The sequence below is a fragment of the Dermacentor variabilis genome, chromosome 1 (assembly GCF_050947875.1).
Source record: "Dermacentor variabilis isolate Ectoservices chromosome 1, ASM5094787v1, whole genome shotgun sequence".
NCBI lineage: Eukaryota > Metazoa > Arthropoda > Arachnida > Ixodida > Ixodidae > Dermacentor > Dermacentor variabilis.
Window position 1 is genome coordinate 27,422,510 of NC_134568.1, and position 19,999 is coordinate 27,442,508.

Below are 19,999 nucleotides of genomic sequence, written 5' to 3' on the forward strand. Positions count from 1 at the left end.
CTACGGAGAGTTCAACAACTGAACCTAGTCTAGCAACACTGATCAACACCGAGCGAAAAGTGACACTTAGCGCACATGTGGAGAACAGACCAACTCGGCATGCCCCTCGAGATTATAAGGAGGGCGAAAATAGGCAAACTGGGGAGAGAAGAACCACTTCGTCTACGACGTGCTAGAGAGGCATTCCAAAGCTATAGCGAACACAGGAGGTTGCAGACTATGAGCGCAACACTAGTGCGGCGGCCGGACACTGAGAACCCCTATGCGGGAACGCTCGTGCAAGGAAGGGCAGGGAACGGCGTAGGACGAACCGCCACTTCTGCGCAAGTCGAATAAGTCACAGCAAAGAGACGGCTACGTTGGGTGGCCCTTCATTCCGCGACATAACCAGAACCACCGGGTCTGCGCCCGACGACTATGCGATTCCTATCGGGCATCGCATAGGCAGGCTGTGTGATGAATGGTGAAGATGCTATAAAAATGAAAAAAAAAAGGTGAAAAAGCCAGATTCGGCTTAACCTGCTACCGAGTACAGACATCACGTGGCTGCTGAAAACTAAACGCGTAACCTGCTGCCAACGACGCTGTGCGCTGTCTGTGAGAGGTTTTACATTACCTACTACAGCGGAAACTTTCATATCACAGTCACAAACGCGACCAAAGCCATGAACGCGAAAATAAAAATAGTTATGCAGTGCCTTTAATAAAGCTTCTGAACACGCCAACTGTGGTGAATCGCACCATCAAAGCGACAAAGCCAGTAACGGAACTTAAATATTGCAACAGCTCCGTCGTTATGTAACGAGTACGAGAAAAGGTAGCGCTGAATGGCCGTAAATGAAGTAAAAGGACAGAAGAACAGACTTTCTATTGAGAGTCGCTTAAAGATGGCGAGTATAAGTGGAAGCTCCGAAAGACAATAGGAATGGGGAAAAAGTATGGTGGTTAAATGAAAAAAAAATCTTTCGAAGAGTTCTCCCCGTCCGAAAAGCTATTGCGACATAAAAAAAGGGGCTAATGAACCAACGCTGTACACAACGATAAAGGATTCGAGAAACACTGGCAGCGCAAGGAGCAGCAGAGAGCCCAGCGAACGACGAACTGCGGCCACGTTTAAAAGGGCGCCACGTTAAGAGGGAAAACGCTCCACTGCGGTTGAAAGAACTGTTATTTCTACGCCGAAAAAAATTAACTGCGGGAAGCATTGACTCTCCATCCAGGCTCCATCGTATGCGGTAGTTATTTAGCCCACGAGAAGCGAACGTAGAGAAACGGTGTGCTGTTTAACTTGGAAGTTGGTCGGTGGGGTAACTAAGATGGTAAGGGCTAAGGCCTGCGTTGTTAAGAACTCTGAACATTCGTAGAACAGCGGACGCGCTTGAAGGAAACAGAAAAAAATAATGAGAGACAAGGAAACGAATGGCTTGAAGACAAACACCAAAACAAAACAGTGCGCCCAACTGCATGCTGCTCCTACAGGTAAGGTATGCGAAGAGCTACAATGCAATTTCAGCAAAAGAAAAAAACGTCAATGCCGACTGCAACAGGTAGCCACAGGTGTGCCTGCAGCTGCGGCTACCTGCAACAGCCAGCTGCCGCTCATGTGCAACACAAATTTGCCCACAAAACGTGTGAGCGCTGCCAGGTACACACCGTAGCTGGCAACGTTCACGGCTACAGGTAACCGCAGCAGCCGGAGAGGGCTGCGTCGGCTACTTATGGTTAGGCCACACATAACACGGAAACAGAATTCGTACTCCTGCCAGATTGCTTTTCTGCACAGCGTTACCATTTCACTATTGCCGCCCTACCAGACGCGAAGTACGCGCGAGCGTCACCGTCCTGCAGGTTCACATACACCTGGATGGGGCGGCAAGGGGCAGTGCAGTAACGGTGTGCAGAAATACATCACCAATGCACTCAAACGGAAAATGATGCGTAGCAGCACGATAATGTCACAGCTCTGACGCAGCATCAGTAAACTCAAGAAAACAGGAAACAAGTGCACTGCTCGGGCAAGACAATATATCTGTTTCAATCAATCGCGAATAGTTTCATTAGAATAACAAAAAAAAAATCAAGAGTTTTGTGAAATTGGCCACTACTTCTGAAACTTGCAAAGAGACTATTTCACGGCATGCAATTGTCCCTGACGTTAAAGATAAGCACTTGCAATGTCAAAGCTTTAGGTAATAGTAGGCTCGTGAGAACAGAGGCATGAAATCGTCAAGATAAAAAAAAGGAGCAACGAAAAAGCAATTTGGGCAGACCGGTGTGCGAGAGCTGGGCAAACGAACAACGGGAAGCACAAGAGAAGCGGCAACCACGTAACACTGGCAGCAAGAATTTGGCGCCGCAAGGCCACAGCAAGTTCCTCATATCTTTCTGCGCAGTTAATAAAGCATGCACTCAGCCTATCTGACACGGTTAAGACAGGGTGACTAGCATTGGCAGCAAAGTTATGCACACACTCAACACACAACAGGCGAAAAGGAAGACAGCAGGGCGTGCAGTGATTTCCGAGAAGTACCAGAGACCATGCTGAGGGCACTGACGAAGGTCGAGGCGCACGCGTTCCTAGCTTTGGCGGGCATTGTGAGGGACCTGTAATGGATGTCGCGAGCGGAAAAAGCTTTCAGAGCTCCGCAGTCAGCGCTAGCGAGATCCACGGCGACTGATGCGAGGACCGGGGCTGGCCCACGTGCGGGGAGGTCAGACGCCACGGGGGAACGTGTCAGCTGCCGAGTCTACACGTCAGGTGCCATAAATCTCTTCGCGGCATCGTGTGCTGACTGCGGGGAAACTTTTACGCGCTTCTCCAATGGTTAAATGCAAACGTCTCTGAGTTAATCAAAACAGCAGGGTGCACTTCTCCAGTTACTCTAGGCACGCTACACACAGCGACTGCATTCACACGGGAGGCAAGGCACGGACATAAATGCACAGCTCAGTTTGGCAACTACCGCTCCCGCGATACAGGGCTTTCACAAGCGTTCACGGGCGTTCTCACAAGGAGTGGTTTTGGGAGAGAGAGCTTACAAAGAGCAGAGGCGAGCTTCATCCCGCGAGCCATCATCAACGATCGCCGCCGCCGCTGCCTCAGGCCCACGTCTCCAAATTGCAGAGCTAGCGGAGGAGGAGGGGTGTGTTGGGGTTTGGGTGGGGAGGACAGACAACAAAGCGTGGAAGCCCACGGTTAGTCTTCTTTCGACGCCTCTCACGAGAGCGACAGAGACACGACACGGCACAAAAGGGGGCCACAACACGGGTGTCCCGCAAGGCGCTTTGCCCGCCCCATGACCCTCCAGACTTGCTCTCGCGAGACGCTGCCTATCAGACGTGGGCCCTGGAGACAGGAGCGGCTCCTTCGCGAACGCCCACTCCAATACGCCATCAGGGGCGAACATTTTGAGGCCGCAGTGCCCGAAAATAAGCCTCGGCGAGTTTAATCGGCTGCGTTTCCATCATGTATATAGTGCAAATATCAAGCGCTACGGGATTCGACACAGGTGATGCAGCGATTACCGTTTCACTAGGTGCATTCTAGGTAGTCAATGCGGCACTTAAGATAGCCATTTGGGTTGGAACGCTCCCCCAGGCAGCACCGGGAAAGTTGGCTGTCTAAAAGCTAGCCGTATTTATACCTGACGTTCGCATATCGGACATAAAGTGTGGACCGAAACTTTTCGCTTGCGACGGCTGTGCAGGCACCTCAGTGGGGACGCATGATCACCGACGCATCGAGATGCTAAAATAACGTTTTTTTTTATTCGACGGGCAATTAATAATATGCTTAATGATGAATGCGGGCGATACGTGAGCTTTCAGCGTGCGACGAGGTAAGCAACTAGACACAAGCGCGCGAGCTAGCCAGACATGGCGGGGATAAATAGGCTGCTAGCACTGTTGACAAAAGTCGAACAACACAATCATCTGCTCTGACATTAAGTTACGCATTTCATACCGAGGAGGCAAACGGATGTACAACGAGCACTTGGACAAGAAAGGCAGGACATAACGCATGTTCGGTTAATCTCAGCAGCGCCGTTAAGCAAGCGTTTCACCTGACACGGAACGAAAAAGAAGCAATCTTGGGCGGGGCGAGGTCTTACGAAAGTTTACCTGCCTCGCTGCCTCGAAAGTCGCTCGAACGGGAAAGTTGAACGACACAACGGGAGCCCGAGCAAGCGGCCGGGCTCCGAGAGAGACACCTGAGCCAGGCCTCTAAACGACGCGAGCGGGAAGGAGGGGATGGGGATAAAAGGGGGGCGCGATAGAGACGTAAATCTTCGCCTTCTGTAAACTCGGATGCGACGCACGCGCCGCGTGGCAACGACGCAAGCACGATGGTGCGTGCAAGAGCAAGCACACCGAAGTGCACAAGGCTGAGGCGGCTGCGGCGGCGCGCAACAAAGGAAAGCTTGTTAGCAGCGGCTTCCCAGAGGAAAAGAAAATAATTCACGCGCTGAAGTAGTGAACGAAGAGAGAAGCTCGGCGTTGCAGTGTGGTGAGGCTAGTGAGCGGGGGGAAGTAGGGGGGAGGGGGGCAGCGTGCGTGTGTGCGTGCGTGCTCGGCCGTTAATGGAAGGCGGCCTCCGAGAAAAACCCGTAACCGAGGATTAACGCCGGAGTCGGTCGCCTCCCGTAATCCCTCCGCGCTGCTGCGCCTACTACAAGAGCGAACCACCGGAGCCGCTGTTATTGCCTCACTCTTTCTCTCCCCCTGTTGTCTCCACGCTCGAAAACAGGAACTAAAGCGAAGAAGAAAAACAGGGGGAGCTCTTGTTTTCGCGGGAGGCAGCAATAAGAGCAGAAGATGTCGCGGCCAAGGAAGAGGAGGAGGCGGCACATGCGGCTAATCCGCTTTCGGGACGCTGCTGGCCGGCTTTTGCGGAGTTGCGGCAACGGCGGCGTTGCAGAGGAGAGCGCCGCTAAGCTGGGAGAGCTTTGCCGCAACAGGGCGCTCCTGATCGTCCCTGCAGCTCTTCGAAGAGAGACCAGGCGAGACCGCCGCCTTTGACAGAACGAAGGGAAGGAGAGGAGGGTGGAAAAATAAACGGCACAGAAAGAAAACGAACGCAAAGATGCGCAGGAGCCTGGTAGAGCTGGAACTGCGCCTTTCTGTCGTGGTTAGAGAAACACGGGGTATCCTCAGCCGCCAACAAACAGGGCGCTTTACTTTCCGCTCGAAAAAAAAAATTATAATAATAATAAACTTGGAACAGGTGCACGCGCGCCCCCGCGTGTCGCCTTCCCTCTCTCGAGCAGTCAAGGCGGTGCCGGCGGACACATGTCCATCACACGCGACGGGCGGAGCAACGCGCCGTGGCAATTACTGCACTCCCCACTTCCACCAAACCGGTGCAACCACCCGGCTACGAGGTGCATTCTTAACGTTGCCAGTTATTCGTTCCCGCCGGATGCACGCGTGGCGCCGTAGCGACGCGCGCATTCTCTTCTGCCCACAGTGCGCTTCGCCGACGACGATGTTCGCATTAGCGGCGGCCACGCATCGACGCCTTCCATCTTTGTCCCGTTTTACGTCCGTCGTGTTCTCGCTGCGGTACGTTTGCAGCACGGGCTTGCATACTTGCTCGGGAAAGCTTCGGATCGTCTCCACGTTTCTCTTTCGTTTCTTTTTTCTTTCCCCAATTGCAGGCTTGTGAAAGAAGTGGCCTTTATGAAAGGCTTGTTCGTGAAGGTCTTTATGCGCCTTCGCTCCGATCTCTCCAAACTGTGGCACCGTTGCAGTGGGTATAGCGCCAGCGATGGTGACGAAGGTAGGCAACGGGGATTGACAGCATTGACGCAACTAGTGCGTACACAAAATCACATCGGTTCACCACACAAAGTTCACCGCACCACCCACCCACCCTCTCTCTCTCTCTCTATTCAGTTAATTTTGCGACACTCCAGTTTCTGCTATGACTAGCTAATCACCCTCGCCAAAGTGACATCACCTTTCAGAAAACCCTTCGTTTATACAGGCGCGTACGCGTAAAACACACACACACACACACACACACGCTCCAAAGACGCGCGCACACACGAATACGAAAAATCTGGTTCAGTGGTAGACCTGCGTCCAGGAATTCTTGCGGCAACTGCGACTGCACGGAACTGCTGCAAGATGTTCGACATACCACGACGAGCGGGACAGAGAACGCCGGCGTTTTCCTCATGTCTAATTGAATCAACCCGTATATATGAACACTCGGTCGCGACCGCAACTGTATGGCGCACAGGTATCTGCTATCGAACCAATCTGCTCGAGGCCACTAGTAATGTACAGGAGAGACCGAAAAGTGGTGCACTAATTCCTACACTGCCCATTTCGGTATGTCGAAACCTTCAGGCAAAACTGAAACCAGTAAAAGCTAAGTATAAAGGGGAAAAAAAAAAACTTTCGTGTCCAAATTTCTAGGTCTATCACCGAGTGCAGTCTTTACGACCGTTAATGGCGTACCGGACGGGCAATGTATACCAGCCAGCATAGGCTATCGAGTAGCTGCTATAAAGCTTAACAGACATAGAAGCAGAAACAGCTACGCTGCACAGTTCACGGTGGCAGAGTATCGGCGTCAAGACAACGCTCAGTGCGTAGCAGGGTGCCGCTAAACTGAAGTCGCTGCTTTATTTGATACCTTGTTTAAGTAATACATCTGCATTATGCTGCTTTCACACAAGGCGGACAAAATTACGATTTCTTCGGTGGAAGTTCCGGTAACGGAAAACAAAGAAAATATGCATAGAAGCCTCTTCGTCACACTCGTACATATGTTACAAAACACGAGGGGAGGACACATTCACACGCTCTTCCGCACTTTGCGGCCCCCGATGTGCCGGTCACAGAGAATCCATGCTACGACTGCGTTCCGCACTATGCGACGAACGCGTCAATAGAGAGTTTTAGCCTGTCCGTACAAGTATTACTCTTTAGGGAAATACCGGCCTACGATAAACGTGGATGGCAGTAACAACGCGCCAAACGTTTGTGCGTGTGTGTCACACGGATCTTCTTGTCGATATCAATTGAAAACAAAAGGTACTGCACGTTGACAGCATCGCTGCCGATACTTTAAACCAACGTATAAGCAGAATCTCGCCAATTGCCGGAATAACAGATCTGTATTCTTTCAGGGTGAACAGTACGCCACAAGAAGGCGCCACCAAAAAGGCTGCTCACATTTAACTCCTCAGTAATCCAAGCATTCGGTGAACGGTAACTACCGTATACGGACAAGCTAAAACTCTCCGATAAAGAACCAGCTACGGCATACCGCAGGACGGTCAACCAGGAAAGAGGTCCTGGCCTCGAGATAATAACAAAGGGGGAAATCTGGCGCTAGCATCTGCGCTCCCTCAACAGCACAGCGATGCTCGAATCAAGCAATGGGAATGAATGATGGTACAAGGGTTTGTCCAAATATGGATTTGTCTGAACTACCTCTTGGCTACTTTAACCTAGTTTGTCATCGCAAGCTCATTGTTGGGCAAGAATAAGCCCCTTTCAGCCTCCGATTTCTAATGCGGCGTGCCTTTCTTCCCTCTTTTCTCACTGACCTGTCCGTCACGTGAACTTGAGCCAGCAGTGCACAGGTGGCTTGAGGAAGAAGAGAACACAACTTGCTCCATCCACGGTTAGCTTTTCGATGGCTGCTATAATAATGTCGCGTATTTTATAACTGTGCATAGTAGCCCACAGTTGCCATCGACTGTTCTTTTTGTTTTAGACTAACCGATAAATACTGTTTAAAGATGTCTTACATCATCACTAACGGTCAATGTTGCTACGCCAACATCGCTCTATAGATCCAGCGACCCGAATACTCGAAAGTGCCGAGACTTCGTTACGCGCTTGAAACTGCGTGACAGAAAATTAGCAGTTGACGTACAACACCTGTTCTACACAAACGCGCTCTTCGCACGCAATATAGCTGAACAACAATGAATAGGATTCCGGAGCGTGCTACTCTCAACCGACACATGCCAAGTGGTGCAAAAGATTCGTGTATACCATCTGCCGTTCCCAGCGTCGTTTAACGACTTAAGCGCCAGATTTCGATAATCTCACGATTAACATCTATCGGCACCACAACGGCGAGGCTCCACGAGGACAGGCAGCGCAAGCGATGGCGCCGAACTTGGACGGCACCCACTCGAGAGAGAAGACAGAGAGAAGCCAGGTATGCCGACTTACCTGCGATTGCACGTTGGCGCCCATGGCGTTCTGGTAGGAGTCTCCGCCGTTCATACTCATGTTGTACATTGAGTCCTGCGGCGCTCCCGGCGGCGGTGGGCTTATCATAGGACCCTGCTGACCCTGCGTCGTCGGCACCATGCTGTAGGCTGACGCGCCGGCCGCTGCACATGGCAGAGAGGGGAGAGAACAAAAGACACCGTTCGTAAAACTACGAGTCTGAAGTCTCGGCGCCCCTGCACTCCGTGCACTATAGCGACACACACACACACACACACACACACACACACACACACACACACACACACACACACACACACACACACACACACACACAAAAGAGAACAAGCAATCATCTGTTATGGTGAGCAGTACCCAGGCTGTATAGCTTGTACATCGTTTCTTACCGCAGAGATATTGTTGTCTTGCGCTACGATAGCTTGAAATTTTCTACGGCGAGAGCTGTAAGGCTCATGGCTGTGTCACTCAGGGCTCGCACGTTCAATGTTTGTCTTGCATCAATAACGGGTATACGACAGTGGTCAGTTGTCTGTTTTTTTTTTTCCTCGAAGCATCAAGAGCGCCGTAGGCAAATTTCGTGCTAAACGGTAAAACAAGCACATCCGTCAGGTGTACCTGGCGCAGTATATAGATAAAGCCCATTCTAAGGTGCACTGTAGAAAGCTGTGAGACACTGATTTTTAACGTGAGCATGCCGGTAACCTTAGTATATCTTTACGCGCAAATAACCACAGAGCAAGCAAGACATTTGCTGCTTGCGCGAAGCACGAAAGAGCATATTTAGCCTGCTCCGTATGTTTGTGCTTCCCTTGGCACGAATTAGATACGTGGGAAGGTGCAGGCGGTAACCCGTATTTGTAGCACAGCTTCGGTTTGCCGAAACATCACTAGAAATAATCACAAGGCGAGAAAGAAATAATAAAGAGCGGTAGGGGAGTGACGCAATGACATTCCCTGTCGAGGTAAAGTAACTACCTCGCAACATGCGGCGCCACGGGCGCTACAAGACTAAGTAAGCGGCCACAAATGAGAAAGAAGAAAAAAAAACACAAAAAAGCAAGGAAAAAAGGGAAGACGAGCAGCACACGCGCAGTAGAGGGGTGTTTCAGGGAACAGTCGTCAGCTCGGATGGCCAGAAAGGCAGGCCGCACAAAAGGCGCCCCCGAACGGATCACCGACGAAAACCTCAGCGAGAGAGCGAGATCGGAATAAGGCAGGCCACGGCGAAATAAAGGGGGGTGGGGGGGGGGGGGACTAGGGTAAGAAAAACAAACACGAAACGCGGGGACGAAAAGAGAGTGAACACAAGGGGAGAGCAGAGCCGAAAGAGAGGACGGACAGCATAAGAAGAAGAAAAACAGAGCGGCCTATTGCGATGCCTCCCGTCCTTAGCGGCGTCGTCTGTGGCAATATAAGCAAGGGTACTTTCCCTATCCGGCCGGGAGAGCCCGGCTCACTTTGAATGAGAAAGGCGCTAGAGAAAGCACTCGCTGGTCGCCGAGGAGAAAACCCAACCGAAGAAGAAGCGGGGGGCGGGGTTCCTTCAGCCGGCATTGATTTGGCGACCGGCGGTGGAGGCGAAAAGGCGCCGGAAGGGCTAATGGAGCAGCCGCCGCGTCGCCCTTCGGCGTCGTCCGCCCCCGCCAGCGCGTGACGCCGGCAGCGGCCTTTTCCCCGCGCTCTCGGCGCGACGACCGGTCCCCAAAGTTTGTACACATCAAACCTCCCCGAAGGCTCGTTTTCCTCAAGTTGCCTGCCCCCTTTCAGCGCACTCGAAACCCACGAAGGGAAGACCAACGCACTACTCAGCTACAGGGGCCCAACACAAGCGAGTGGCTGAGCGAACAAATAATTCGGGCGGGAAACGCATCCTTGTTTTGATTCCGTTGCCATACCGTTACCGCTCAACTCACCTGAAAATTGGGCACACACATGCCGCTCGTCTGGTTGGTTGTCGCTTTTCTCGTCTGTTTACAGAGCGGTCGGGCAGTTTAGCTCAATACAGTCTTCATAGAGCCGTCACAAGCAAATCTTTTGGGCTATTTTGGAAATTCTTGTAGCAATTGCGAATACACTGTGCTACACCACTGACGAAAGAAAGTTCGAACTGCCAGTCTTCAATTTACATGAGCACTGGACTCTACTATACCAAGGAAGTCTGACAAGCACTTTAGTAAGTGCCATTATACACGATTTTTATATTAATACGGATTTTTATATTAATAACGGCGAAACAAATTGCGGGCGAAATAAAAAATGCACACGATGAACAAGAGCGGACGTTCTCAATCGCCATCAATAGCTAGCTGCAATGTCTCGCGCCGTACGAAGCATGCACTGCCAGGCTCAAGCGCAGTCACAGAGCTCCTGCGCTGGGCTGTAGGCAACGCGTAAATGAACTCAGCCACGAGTGAGAAAATCTGCTCGCCAGCTCCAACCGTAAACACCGGCGTTAGCTGGACGGCAACCTTAACCCGCGGCGCAGCTGTTGCCGTCGCACGTGCCGGTTCTGTAGAGACAAAAGCGCAGCGTTTCGCCAAACGCGCCCATCATCAGCCCTCCGCGTTTGAAGACTAGCGGGCAAGAGCGCCTGCCAGAGTTGCCACTCGGGGCACCGGGAGGGAAGTGGGGAAGGGAAACGCCCCACGTTCGAGGCGACGCGCAAACAAGCCGACGCAACCCAGACGTCGGTGGAAGCCGATCCGACACAAGGTCCGATATCAAGGGAAGCGCCAGAAGGACGGTTCAATTTGTCAACAGCGCGCGACGCGTTCCCTGTCAGTGCGGAAAATAAATGCGAAGCATTGTTTTCCTTCCCCCTTCGGTTTTCATTAGTACAGAAAGCGACACGTCGGAGCCAAGCTAACTCATACACCCACGGATGAAATAGATACAGCACCATCCACTTGAAGGTCCCGCGGATTGCACTTTTCATTCTTCTCGCTACCGAAACACAGCGCTTCGTCAACATAGCGACGCTGTTACGTGGGACCATCGCTTGCAACGTTTTTTTGTTTTCTCAACTGTTTTTTTCCGCCCATCCTCGCGAACTTAGGAAAGCGATGCCAGGACGGCCCGAACTCTGGCGCGCACTCGGCGAGCGGAGAGGCGGAGACAGTGAAAAGCTTTCGCCAAAATTGGACGGCTCGTCTTAGAAATGGGGGGGGGGGGGGGAGACAAGGGGTAGCGGGGCCAAAGGGACTGGTAAGGCGGAAAAGAAAAAGCAAGCACGGCAACCCTGAGACGTGCTAGCGTCCCCGCCTAGCAGTCGACCTCCCTCCTCTCTCTCGCCTACTCTCAGGCCCTGTGGCGCGCGCACAAAACGACGAAAAAAGAAAAGGAGAGGGACAAGAAATGGCCACCGCACGTCGGGTCGCCAGGCGCCTCCTCGAAAAAAATTTATACGGGACATCAATCGCGATCAAGCCTAGCCGCGCTCACATGTGTATACGCACGTTTCCCGCCGCGGTGGCATCGAGTCCGCGAGAAAAACAGGCGAACCTGCAGGTCTCGATGGTGTGCGACCCACCATCGCCTTGGCCCTCCTTACCACATTTTATCTTTTTGTTTACTGCAAGCACGACACCAGAAGAAGGTGCTTGGAAAGTGAAAAAAAAAAAAAAAGAACGGGGGAAGGGGGGTACATCGCAAAGAAGCCCAAAGCCAGCTCGTTTCGTCTAAGAGGAAATAACTGGCACCGCTTAAAAATATACGGACAAAGTAGAATAGTGAAGGACCGGCGCACACTTCACGCACTGGTCTTCGGCCTGGAAGCTGTCGGAGCAGAGGAAAAACACGAAACGCGAATCTAGAAGATAGGAAGTGCGCGCGCTATTGCGTAATGGACAGTCCGCGTCTCAGAGAAAACCAAGCTTCGGGCATTGGGGTACGGAGCCCCTTACTCGATGAAATAAACGGACAGTGTGAGTAACATTTGGCACAGAAAGCGATGGGGAGCATCCTTCGGATGAAGCTGGGTGAGGGGAAGTACACGGGAACAAGGCAGGCCTATACGACGAAACCAGTCAACAGGCAAACATTCCGAAGCAAATTTTCAACTCGACGCGGGACTTGGCGGGACGGGATTCGAGCCGTAAAAGAAAAAAAAAGAAAAAAAACCCGTCGATGCGCTATTGCAGCGTCGCCTGGACCAATGAGCCAACAAGCGGGGCGAGGGGGCATCGTCGAGCACCGAGTTGAGCGAGGGCGATTGTAACGACAGATCGCATCTGCGGACAGCCGAGCCAAGCGTCAACTCAACGAGGGGTCAAACTGGTGGCACTCAAATCAGCGTCCTCTGGCCGCGAGTGATTGGACTGAGTACGAACGCGAGCAACGACATGCGATGGCTTTAAAGCGGAGCCCCGTTCCGAGAAAGGAACGCCTGCGAACTGGCAGCGCAGGGAAGGGGAAAAATAAAGAAGACAGAGACCATTGGGGTACTGAAGTTCTTTACCTCGACATGCAGTTAACGGCACGACTGCGACACGACGAAAATGAGAGCACGACGCCGAGACTTCGTGGACTGATATATTAGGTATCGAAAAGTTGTCTTCGAGAGACGAACACTAAGAATGACTACGGCGCTGAAAACAGCGCCAGCAAACGCCCCCGTGGTTAACTAGGCGTGAAATTGGCCTATTTTTAGCAATTATGATTATGCCAATCACCCCATACTACCTTGAAAACTTGCGAACCTCGGCTTATACTCTCGCTGTGCCAAACCTTTATCTCCATGTCGCTCGGCCTGTCTATGACAACGGTTTAAAATGTGCACTCCGAGTGTTAACTAAATGTTACTCTGAGACAATACGGACGCTGAAACTCTGCTCCCAAGGGCATTACTGTTTTGAGCAGTAAGAAAAAGCGAAGAAATAGATGTCGGAACAGTGTCAAAAGAGAGAACGCGAACCTAATTGAGAGTCAAAGTAACTGCGATGAAGCATCAAGTGTACTGTGAACCATGTAAGTCGCGAGACAGACGACGTACGAGCCACGAACGTGCACAGGAGCAGAAAAATGATGCCGAGATACAAGATAGCCAGTGGAGCCCGGCGAGTCGTTACGGTAAAGCGAAAACAACGCTAACGGTAGAGGGGAGCGCGACGCGCCAGGGATAGGAGATGCAGCGGCTGAAACTTCATTGAGCGCTTGCAAAACATTCTATGGAAGGCTGCGCATAGCCAAACAGAACACCCCCAGCCACCCTCATTCCCCGAATTTCCCGCAAAGCCCGCTCACATCAGCAATATCAGCCAAGAAACCCCAGCGGGGGCGGCGGCTGCTGCCAAGGGCGCCGGGTGAACGCGCGCCGGCCCATCGCAAAATGGAATGGAAATGAAGAAATCTCGCCGCCGCCTTCTCCCTTCCATCTCTGCTATTCCCTTTAAGGGATTGACACGGGAGCGCCGCGGCTTCCTTTCCTTGAACGCGAAAACAAGCTTGGCCGAGCACACGCGCGCTGCGGGATGTTTATGCGGAGGAAAGCTTGGAATCGAAAGACAGCATAGCGCAGATAGAAGGCGGCAGGTAGGGCTAGGCAGCCGTATTGAGTAAACAATCAGATCAGAAGGAGAATCGCAGGATGAAGGTGCAAGGTGGACATATCTTACCAACGGGCCCATGGAAAACCAAGCCGCATAAGTACCGTGCGAAACGAACAACTCAGCCACCAAAGCCAGCAAGTGCAAAGGAACCCCCTGCAAGTATTTTAAAGATGCCGGCTACCTTCGTTCGGAAAACCGGACGAAAAATAATAAAACGTGGGCCTCTTCGACGCACTGACGACAGCGCACGTTGCAGTGAAGCGACAAGCGCACTCTTCGGTAACAAAATGCACAAGCCGTAAGACTTGCTTGATTCTGAGAGATCGTATACAATGCATAGAGTGCGGACGTAACCAACAAGCAAAGTCAGTTATAAACGACATTTATTTATTACTTTTGGTGCAGCGGAAACAAAAGGAAGCGTACAAGAGACGAACGAGATCCGTTGACTAGGGGGGCCAGCGAAGAAATGACGGGGAACGATACCCTCAACGCATTTAAGAAAAAAAAAAAAAGATAAAAGCAACACTAAAAGCAATCCTAACAACGGAGCCAATCGGCCCTGAAGCAACCCCCCTCCCTTCTTTCCATTCTGCCCAGCACAGTTTCGATTCCCAAATTTCCGACCCTTCCCTTCGGGCCTCCGACGTCAAAATGTTTGACGTATTAATCCAGATAGCCCGAGGGTCCTGCTCTCTCCCTGCGCACTCATTTGGGCTGATGCGCGGCCCTTCTTTTCAGATTCGCTCTCTGCTATAGACGGAACGTTGCGACAGGAGCGAAACAAAAGCAGAAGAACCGAATGGGAGGGGGAGGTGAAAGGGTTCCCCCAGTGGTCGCCCCAAGTGCTGTGGAGCGGCAGCTACTGGGACGCCGGAGGAGGCCGGGCGGTTACGGCCGCCATCGGCGCCAGTTACCGACAGAGACGAGCTGCGCTCTTTCCGCTCGGCGACGGTGAACCACTGGCTGCTTTTCCTTCGCTCGCACATTCGCTCGCCTAGGGCGACTCTTCTTCGCCTGCGAGAGCAGTTTTCTGCGTCGATCCCTGACGAGGAACGCGGCATGGAAAGTGGGACCACGACCGAGGGTCGGAACACTAATTGCCATCGTGAGTCGTAATAACTGCCGGGAGCGCACAGTGAGAAATGGGAAATGAAAGGAGTTCGAAAAACAACACGATCACCACGACCACCACCACCAACACAACCAACAACAACAACAAGAAAGCCAAGGAAGAGAAGAAAGCGCCTGTGGTTAATCCGCGAATCCCACTTCTTTCATGCTATCATACTTTAATAATATGAGCTGACAACTAATAAAGCGCTTCCGGCGACGCTCCAAAACGCTCTTGGAATGGGTAGGAACGCTGCGCGCTCGTCAACGAGGAAGTAGTTTGCCGGAACTAGAAATTATACACATTCAATGCAGCGAATCATATACGGTCAATTAACACGAACATTACTCTTATTTTCTGCTAACAATTGCCTCTTTCGATGCCCAATCGAACTGGATCTCCGCACCTCGCGAAAATAATGTAACTACTTGGATTAACGACAGACAGGTACCAAAAGCTGAATACCACATACCGCGACGCTTGCAAATGTAAACAACTCTAACGCGTTGACATACACAACACTAATAGTCAGTTACAAAAAGCGTGGTTCCCGCTTTGGTTCCCTCAATTTCAGGAATTGCAGTAACGTCCTGCGACCCCGACCGTTTCCAGCACCTTTAAACCCGAACAGACAGCACAACAGAATGGCTCGGTTCACCGTGAAGACGCAAGTTTCAACGGACTGAAACACTGAGCACGTGGCGAATAGGGGCCCACCGAGGCTGTACAAGATCACGTGTAAAATAAAGCTCGAACGTCTTTTAAGAGAAAGGGTGGAGATACAAAACAACAACAGCAAACAAACAAAACACGCAGCTATTATAATCGATTGCAGAGTGCGCAACAATGCCCCCTTATTGAGGTTCAACAGTATAGGCTGGAGGGAGTGCGCGTGCCTTGCCAAATGGAGCGCAATCGACTCGAAGCCGCATTTCGACCAGCGCACTCTGCTCCCTCTCCCCTCGGGTGTTCCCGCAGGAACTCGGAGGCATCGAGCGACCGCAGGCGCACGCGGGCCCGCGCAGTCGCGCTTGACCTCCCCGCAGTAAGGCTGGCGGGGAAAGCGGTGGCTTTATAGACGTAGCGTCAGGGCTAATTAGCATCCCGGAGCGCCCACGAGGCACCGGGCATAGACAGCCCACCGTGGTCAGCAAAACACACTCGGTGATCGACGCAAGAAGTGAGAGAGGGAGATAATATCCGACGAGACTCTACGGGGAAGTCGCCGCTGCCACCCCTGGTCAGTGGGGCCTCCCTAAAGCGAAGTATGCCGCACTCGGAGCTCACTCTAGTAGCTTAATGTTTTCCAGGCGCCGACTGCGCCAGGAATTGGGTGCCGAACCCGGATGATAGGGGGCGCTGTAAATGCGGTCTCGCAGCCATACGCCCGGCGGAATGAGGCTGGTCACGGGCGCAGCTTTTGTTGAATAAGCACGGGGCTCATTCGGGACAAAACACGGAACGCACGAGGGTGATGACCCGCAAAAAAGAAAAGTCGAGCATACACAAGATTAGGGTATAGGAGCGCCTCGGTGTACCTAACTGAAGCTGCACGCAATGGTGCAGAGCTCAGTGCGGGTCAATGCTTAGTAGCTCGGTGTTGCGAACGGACCATGATAGTGCACAACCGGTGCCAATTAAGGGGCAAGTCGATATCCGCGTTTAATGCGAAGTTGAGCAGAGCCGATGTAAGCCTACTGCCAGTGAAATTCGCAACGAGGACAGTGACAAACGTGCAATATTTTCAAGCTTTCCAATGATGAAAAGCTCGCGAGAAAAGCGCGTAGAGGACAAAGGAAACGGAGCAATATAGGATCGAAACTGAGCAACATATTTCAAGCATTCCATACATCCACGCAAAAAGCGTCAAATTTTGAGAGCCCGCCTGTGCTGAGCAGGAAGACGAGACGGTGGAAGACAGAAAAAATGAAGAAAAGAAAGCGACACGAAAATTGCTAAAGTAGTACTGCGCACTGTGGCTATCGGGAGAAACGGCGCACGCCTGTCAAGTTGCGGCTGATCACGTCGGACAGAAACTTCTGGAATGACAAGTTAATACTGACAAAGAAGGCGCTTCCCGAAAACTACGCAGATGAAAGCAGTAGTTCACTTCAACATTTGCGAAATCTAAACGAAAGAAAGGAAAGGAGAGAGAGAGAGAGAGAGAGAGAGAGAGAGAGAGAGAGAGAGAGAGACGTGTACACATAAATCTAACACTATGCGAAGAAGTAAATTGGCTCGCAAAGACTTCCTCCTCTTGGTAGCAACAGCGGAGCACTTGTCTATATTTTACACTCTTAGAAAATGCGCCCACCGTGAGAGTCTCAAAAAACAAAACTGCGCCATCTCTCGCACCCCAACAGCCTCCTTCTGCGCATTTTTCACTTTGTTCCCAGCCAGGTACACTACAGTACAGCCGAGCGACTTTCGTACACTTGGAACAGGCGCACGTAGCCGCAAAATACATAGAGCGAGCAGGGATGCCCCAGCATACAAACGAAGAATGCCATTCATGGTAGAACTACGGTGAAGTCAAATTTCTACCAGTCTCCTTACTTTCTTTTCTGAGCTTCAAGAACGCATAATATTAATAACAAGAAAAAAGAAGTCTACCTAGCGTCACTTTAGTCACCTAACGCTTATATGCTCCTTTCTACCTTGCGAAAAAATAAAAAAAAGAACACTGGCAAGGAAAACGAGTGGGCAGGGGCTTGCCCGTAGGCGACAAGGGCGTAGGGGCGGCAATTCGATGAGACACGTGTCTTTCGCCTGAGAAATTGCATTGCTGAGAGGCAGGGTCCTCCTGCTTGCGGAGACGGCATGTTTCTTTTGCAGCCTTCCAGGCGGCAGGGCGGATGAGGGAGAAAAAGAAATCCTACACAACTGGACGCGCAGACTATGACCGAGAGTGGAACACATATTGCTGCACAGAAACACGCGCAATAAAGAAGAATAAAAATAAACATAGAGTTCCTAGAACTGCCAGCCATACACTGGGGCCGCTATGAATGCAGGAACGGACCACTGAAGATTCCAGCAAAGAAGGCCTGTCCGGTCTCATCACGTCAGAGCCCGCGCCTCCACAAAGCAGCAAACGACAAAGCGCGCTAGCCAGCCGCACAAACGTGCGAGCCACTCCAGTCGTCGAGACAGGGGGGAGGGGGGGGGGGGAGGGGGGAGAGGGTTATCGCCAGCCGGCATGCGGCGCGGCGCTTTCGAACGCGACACTTCTCAGCCAGAGTGGCCGGCGAGGGTTTGAATCAACAAGCGGATGGGCGTAGCACAGAGTGCGACAACTGCAAAGTCGGTCCGGCCTCGCGCTCGTACGCGGAGTTCGCCACGAGACGTAACGGAGGCGAATAGCACGAAACATGTTGAAGCCTATAATTACAGGGCGGTCAGAAAGCCCGTCCACAAATGGCGGCCACGAGCGGAGGCTCACACCACACTGAGCACTGGAACAGCTCGCATCATGCGAATCGCCGCAGCGAGCGCTAAACTCTAATCGAGATGTGTCGGCTCCGTTAAAGAGCACTTATAGTCTATTACAAGAGACGATGACAACAGCTAGCCACTGTTACTATTACGCCGCGTCCTTCGCTCAAATGCATCAGAGTAAATGCAATCCGAACAGATTTCACGCGCAGTGCCCAAGAGCGGTGACAGCCGTTTCCATTAAAAGGCAATCGTGAACAGTTAGCGTAAGGCCGCCCGCATATGACGAGTACCACAAATGGTGCGACATCACAGCGATAGGGAAAAAAAGAATATAAAGAAAGAATGGATTTCTGCAAACGCAAATGCATTGTTTTCGAACTAACGGAATCTTTAGGGAGGTGCGTCTCCTATATCACCCTGGTGCTGGCTTTCTCCACTGTTGCCCATACAACTTAGTCACCAAGGGCGAAAAACGCGTTGGACGTTAATTGTTTAAGCATTCCGATAACTTATGGCTGATCGACTCGCTTCCAGGCCGTCTCTGAACATACGCCGCCTGCTGCTATACTGTTCTGAGCATGGGATTGTTAACAAACCAAGGGCTGCCTAAAGGACGGATAAATGTCGCCTTTCGAAGAGAGAAGGAAAAAAAAAGAGGGAAGGGCGCTGCACTTCCATACGCGTATCACCATGCGCTGTTCCACTTACTATGTCTGTCTGTTTTCTTTTTCGGGAATGCTGAAAAGAGCAAGGGGATCAGAGTCAGGAGCGCTGCACAACGGCTGATTCGCGCAGCACACACTGCTACAATTACGTACGCCGAACACTACAGACGCCCAGGAATTTCGAGCGCAACACACTTGCAACGCGAACGAGAAAGAGAGACAACGCTGTCGGCGCAAAGGTTCGCGTATGCGGCCGCATCATTGCCGAGTGCAAACGATGCATCTGTCTCACTCACAGTTAAGGTTTTAGAGAGTTCTGCTGTTCACTACTCGCACAAAGGCCACGAACAGAAGACCATTCGGGAAGCACCACACAGTATGAAATCTGGGATTAGGCTTTCCCCGTGAACAATATCCAAGTAGAATTTCTAGGTTGACTGCGAGGCACCTAGCAGAAAGCGACGTCAGTGATTCGCTCGAAATCGTACGCGGGGCCATATGCGCAGAAGCTGCAGAAAGGCTACCTGCAGTGCGGCGCAAGTGGACTTGTGATCTTTTGTGGGGGGGGGGGGGGGGGGGGAAACAGCCTATAGAGATGCTATCAGCAACTACATGATACACGTGCATAATCTGGGAGTAAGTACGACAAATATTCGGCAATACAACCTCACAGGCATTACTTTTCTTTCTCTTGTACTGTCCAATAATTACCGGGATCAAGAGCGACGAAGCAGCTGTAGCAGGAGGAGACAAGTCATCAGGCAGACGCTCAGAAAAACTTATCAGCACCAGCGTTAGAAAAGCAGTTATAAGCCGTGCAACGGCGAGATTCCAGGTTAAGCTTTCTTGGCAACAAACAGAAAAAAGAAGAGAGAACAGAAATCCTGACAACGAAGAAGTACCCCCTACGTGGGAACACCACAATTCAGCTTCCGCTGTAATGCAGCGACGTCCCGCTACTGTCCGAGTCGTACAAAACCAAAAACCTTGAAGAACCACGAACCCACCGCAAACCG

At 51.7% G+C, this 19,999-nt stretch overlaps 1 protein-coding gene across 5 annotated transcripts in view; it reads right to left on the reverse strand.

The window, feature by feature from the left end:
• exd (PBX homeobox extradenticle) overlaps positions 1-19,999 on the reverse strand; it is a 419,516-nt gene that overhangs the window by 89,573 nt on the left and 309,944 nt on the right. For 2 of the 5 annotated variants that reach the window (XR_012826753.1, XR_012826754.1), the window contains exons 7-9: positions 19,027-19,056; positions 8,200-8,363; positions 3,040-3,126 (exon numbers count right to left, since the gene is read on the reverse strand). Coding sequence is in view for 3 of the 5 variants with exons in the window: in XM_075685865.1 (XP_075541980.1) it covers positions 8,200-8,363; positions 19,027-19,056 (194 nt within the window). In the remaining 2 variants the exon portion in view is untranslated. The remainder of the gene's footprint in view (positions 1-3,039; positions 3,127-8,199; positions 8,364-19,026; positions 19,057-19,999) is intronic. The other 3 variants (XM_075685865.1, XM_075685872.1, XM_075685881.1) reach the window with 2 other exon arrangements.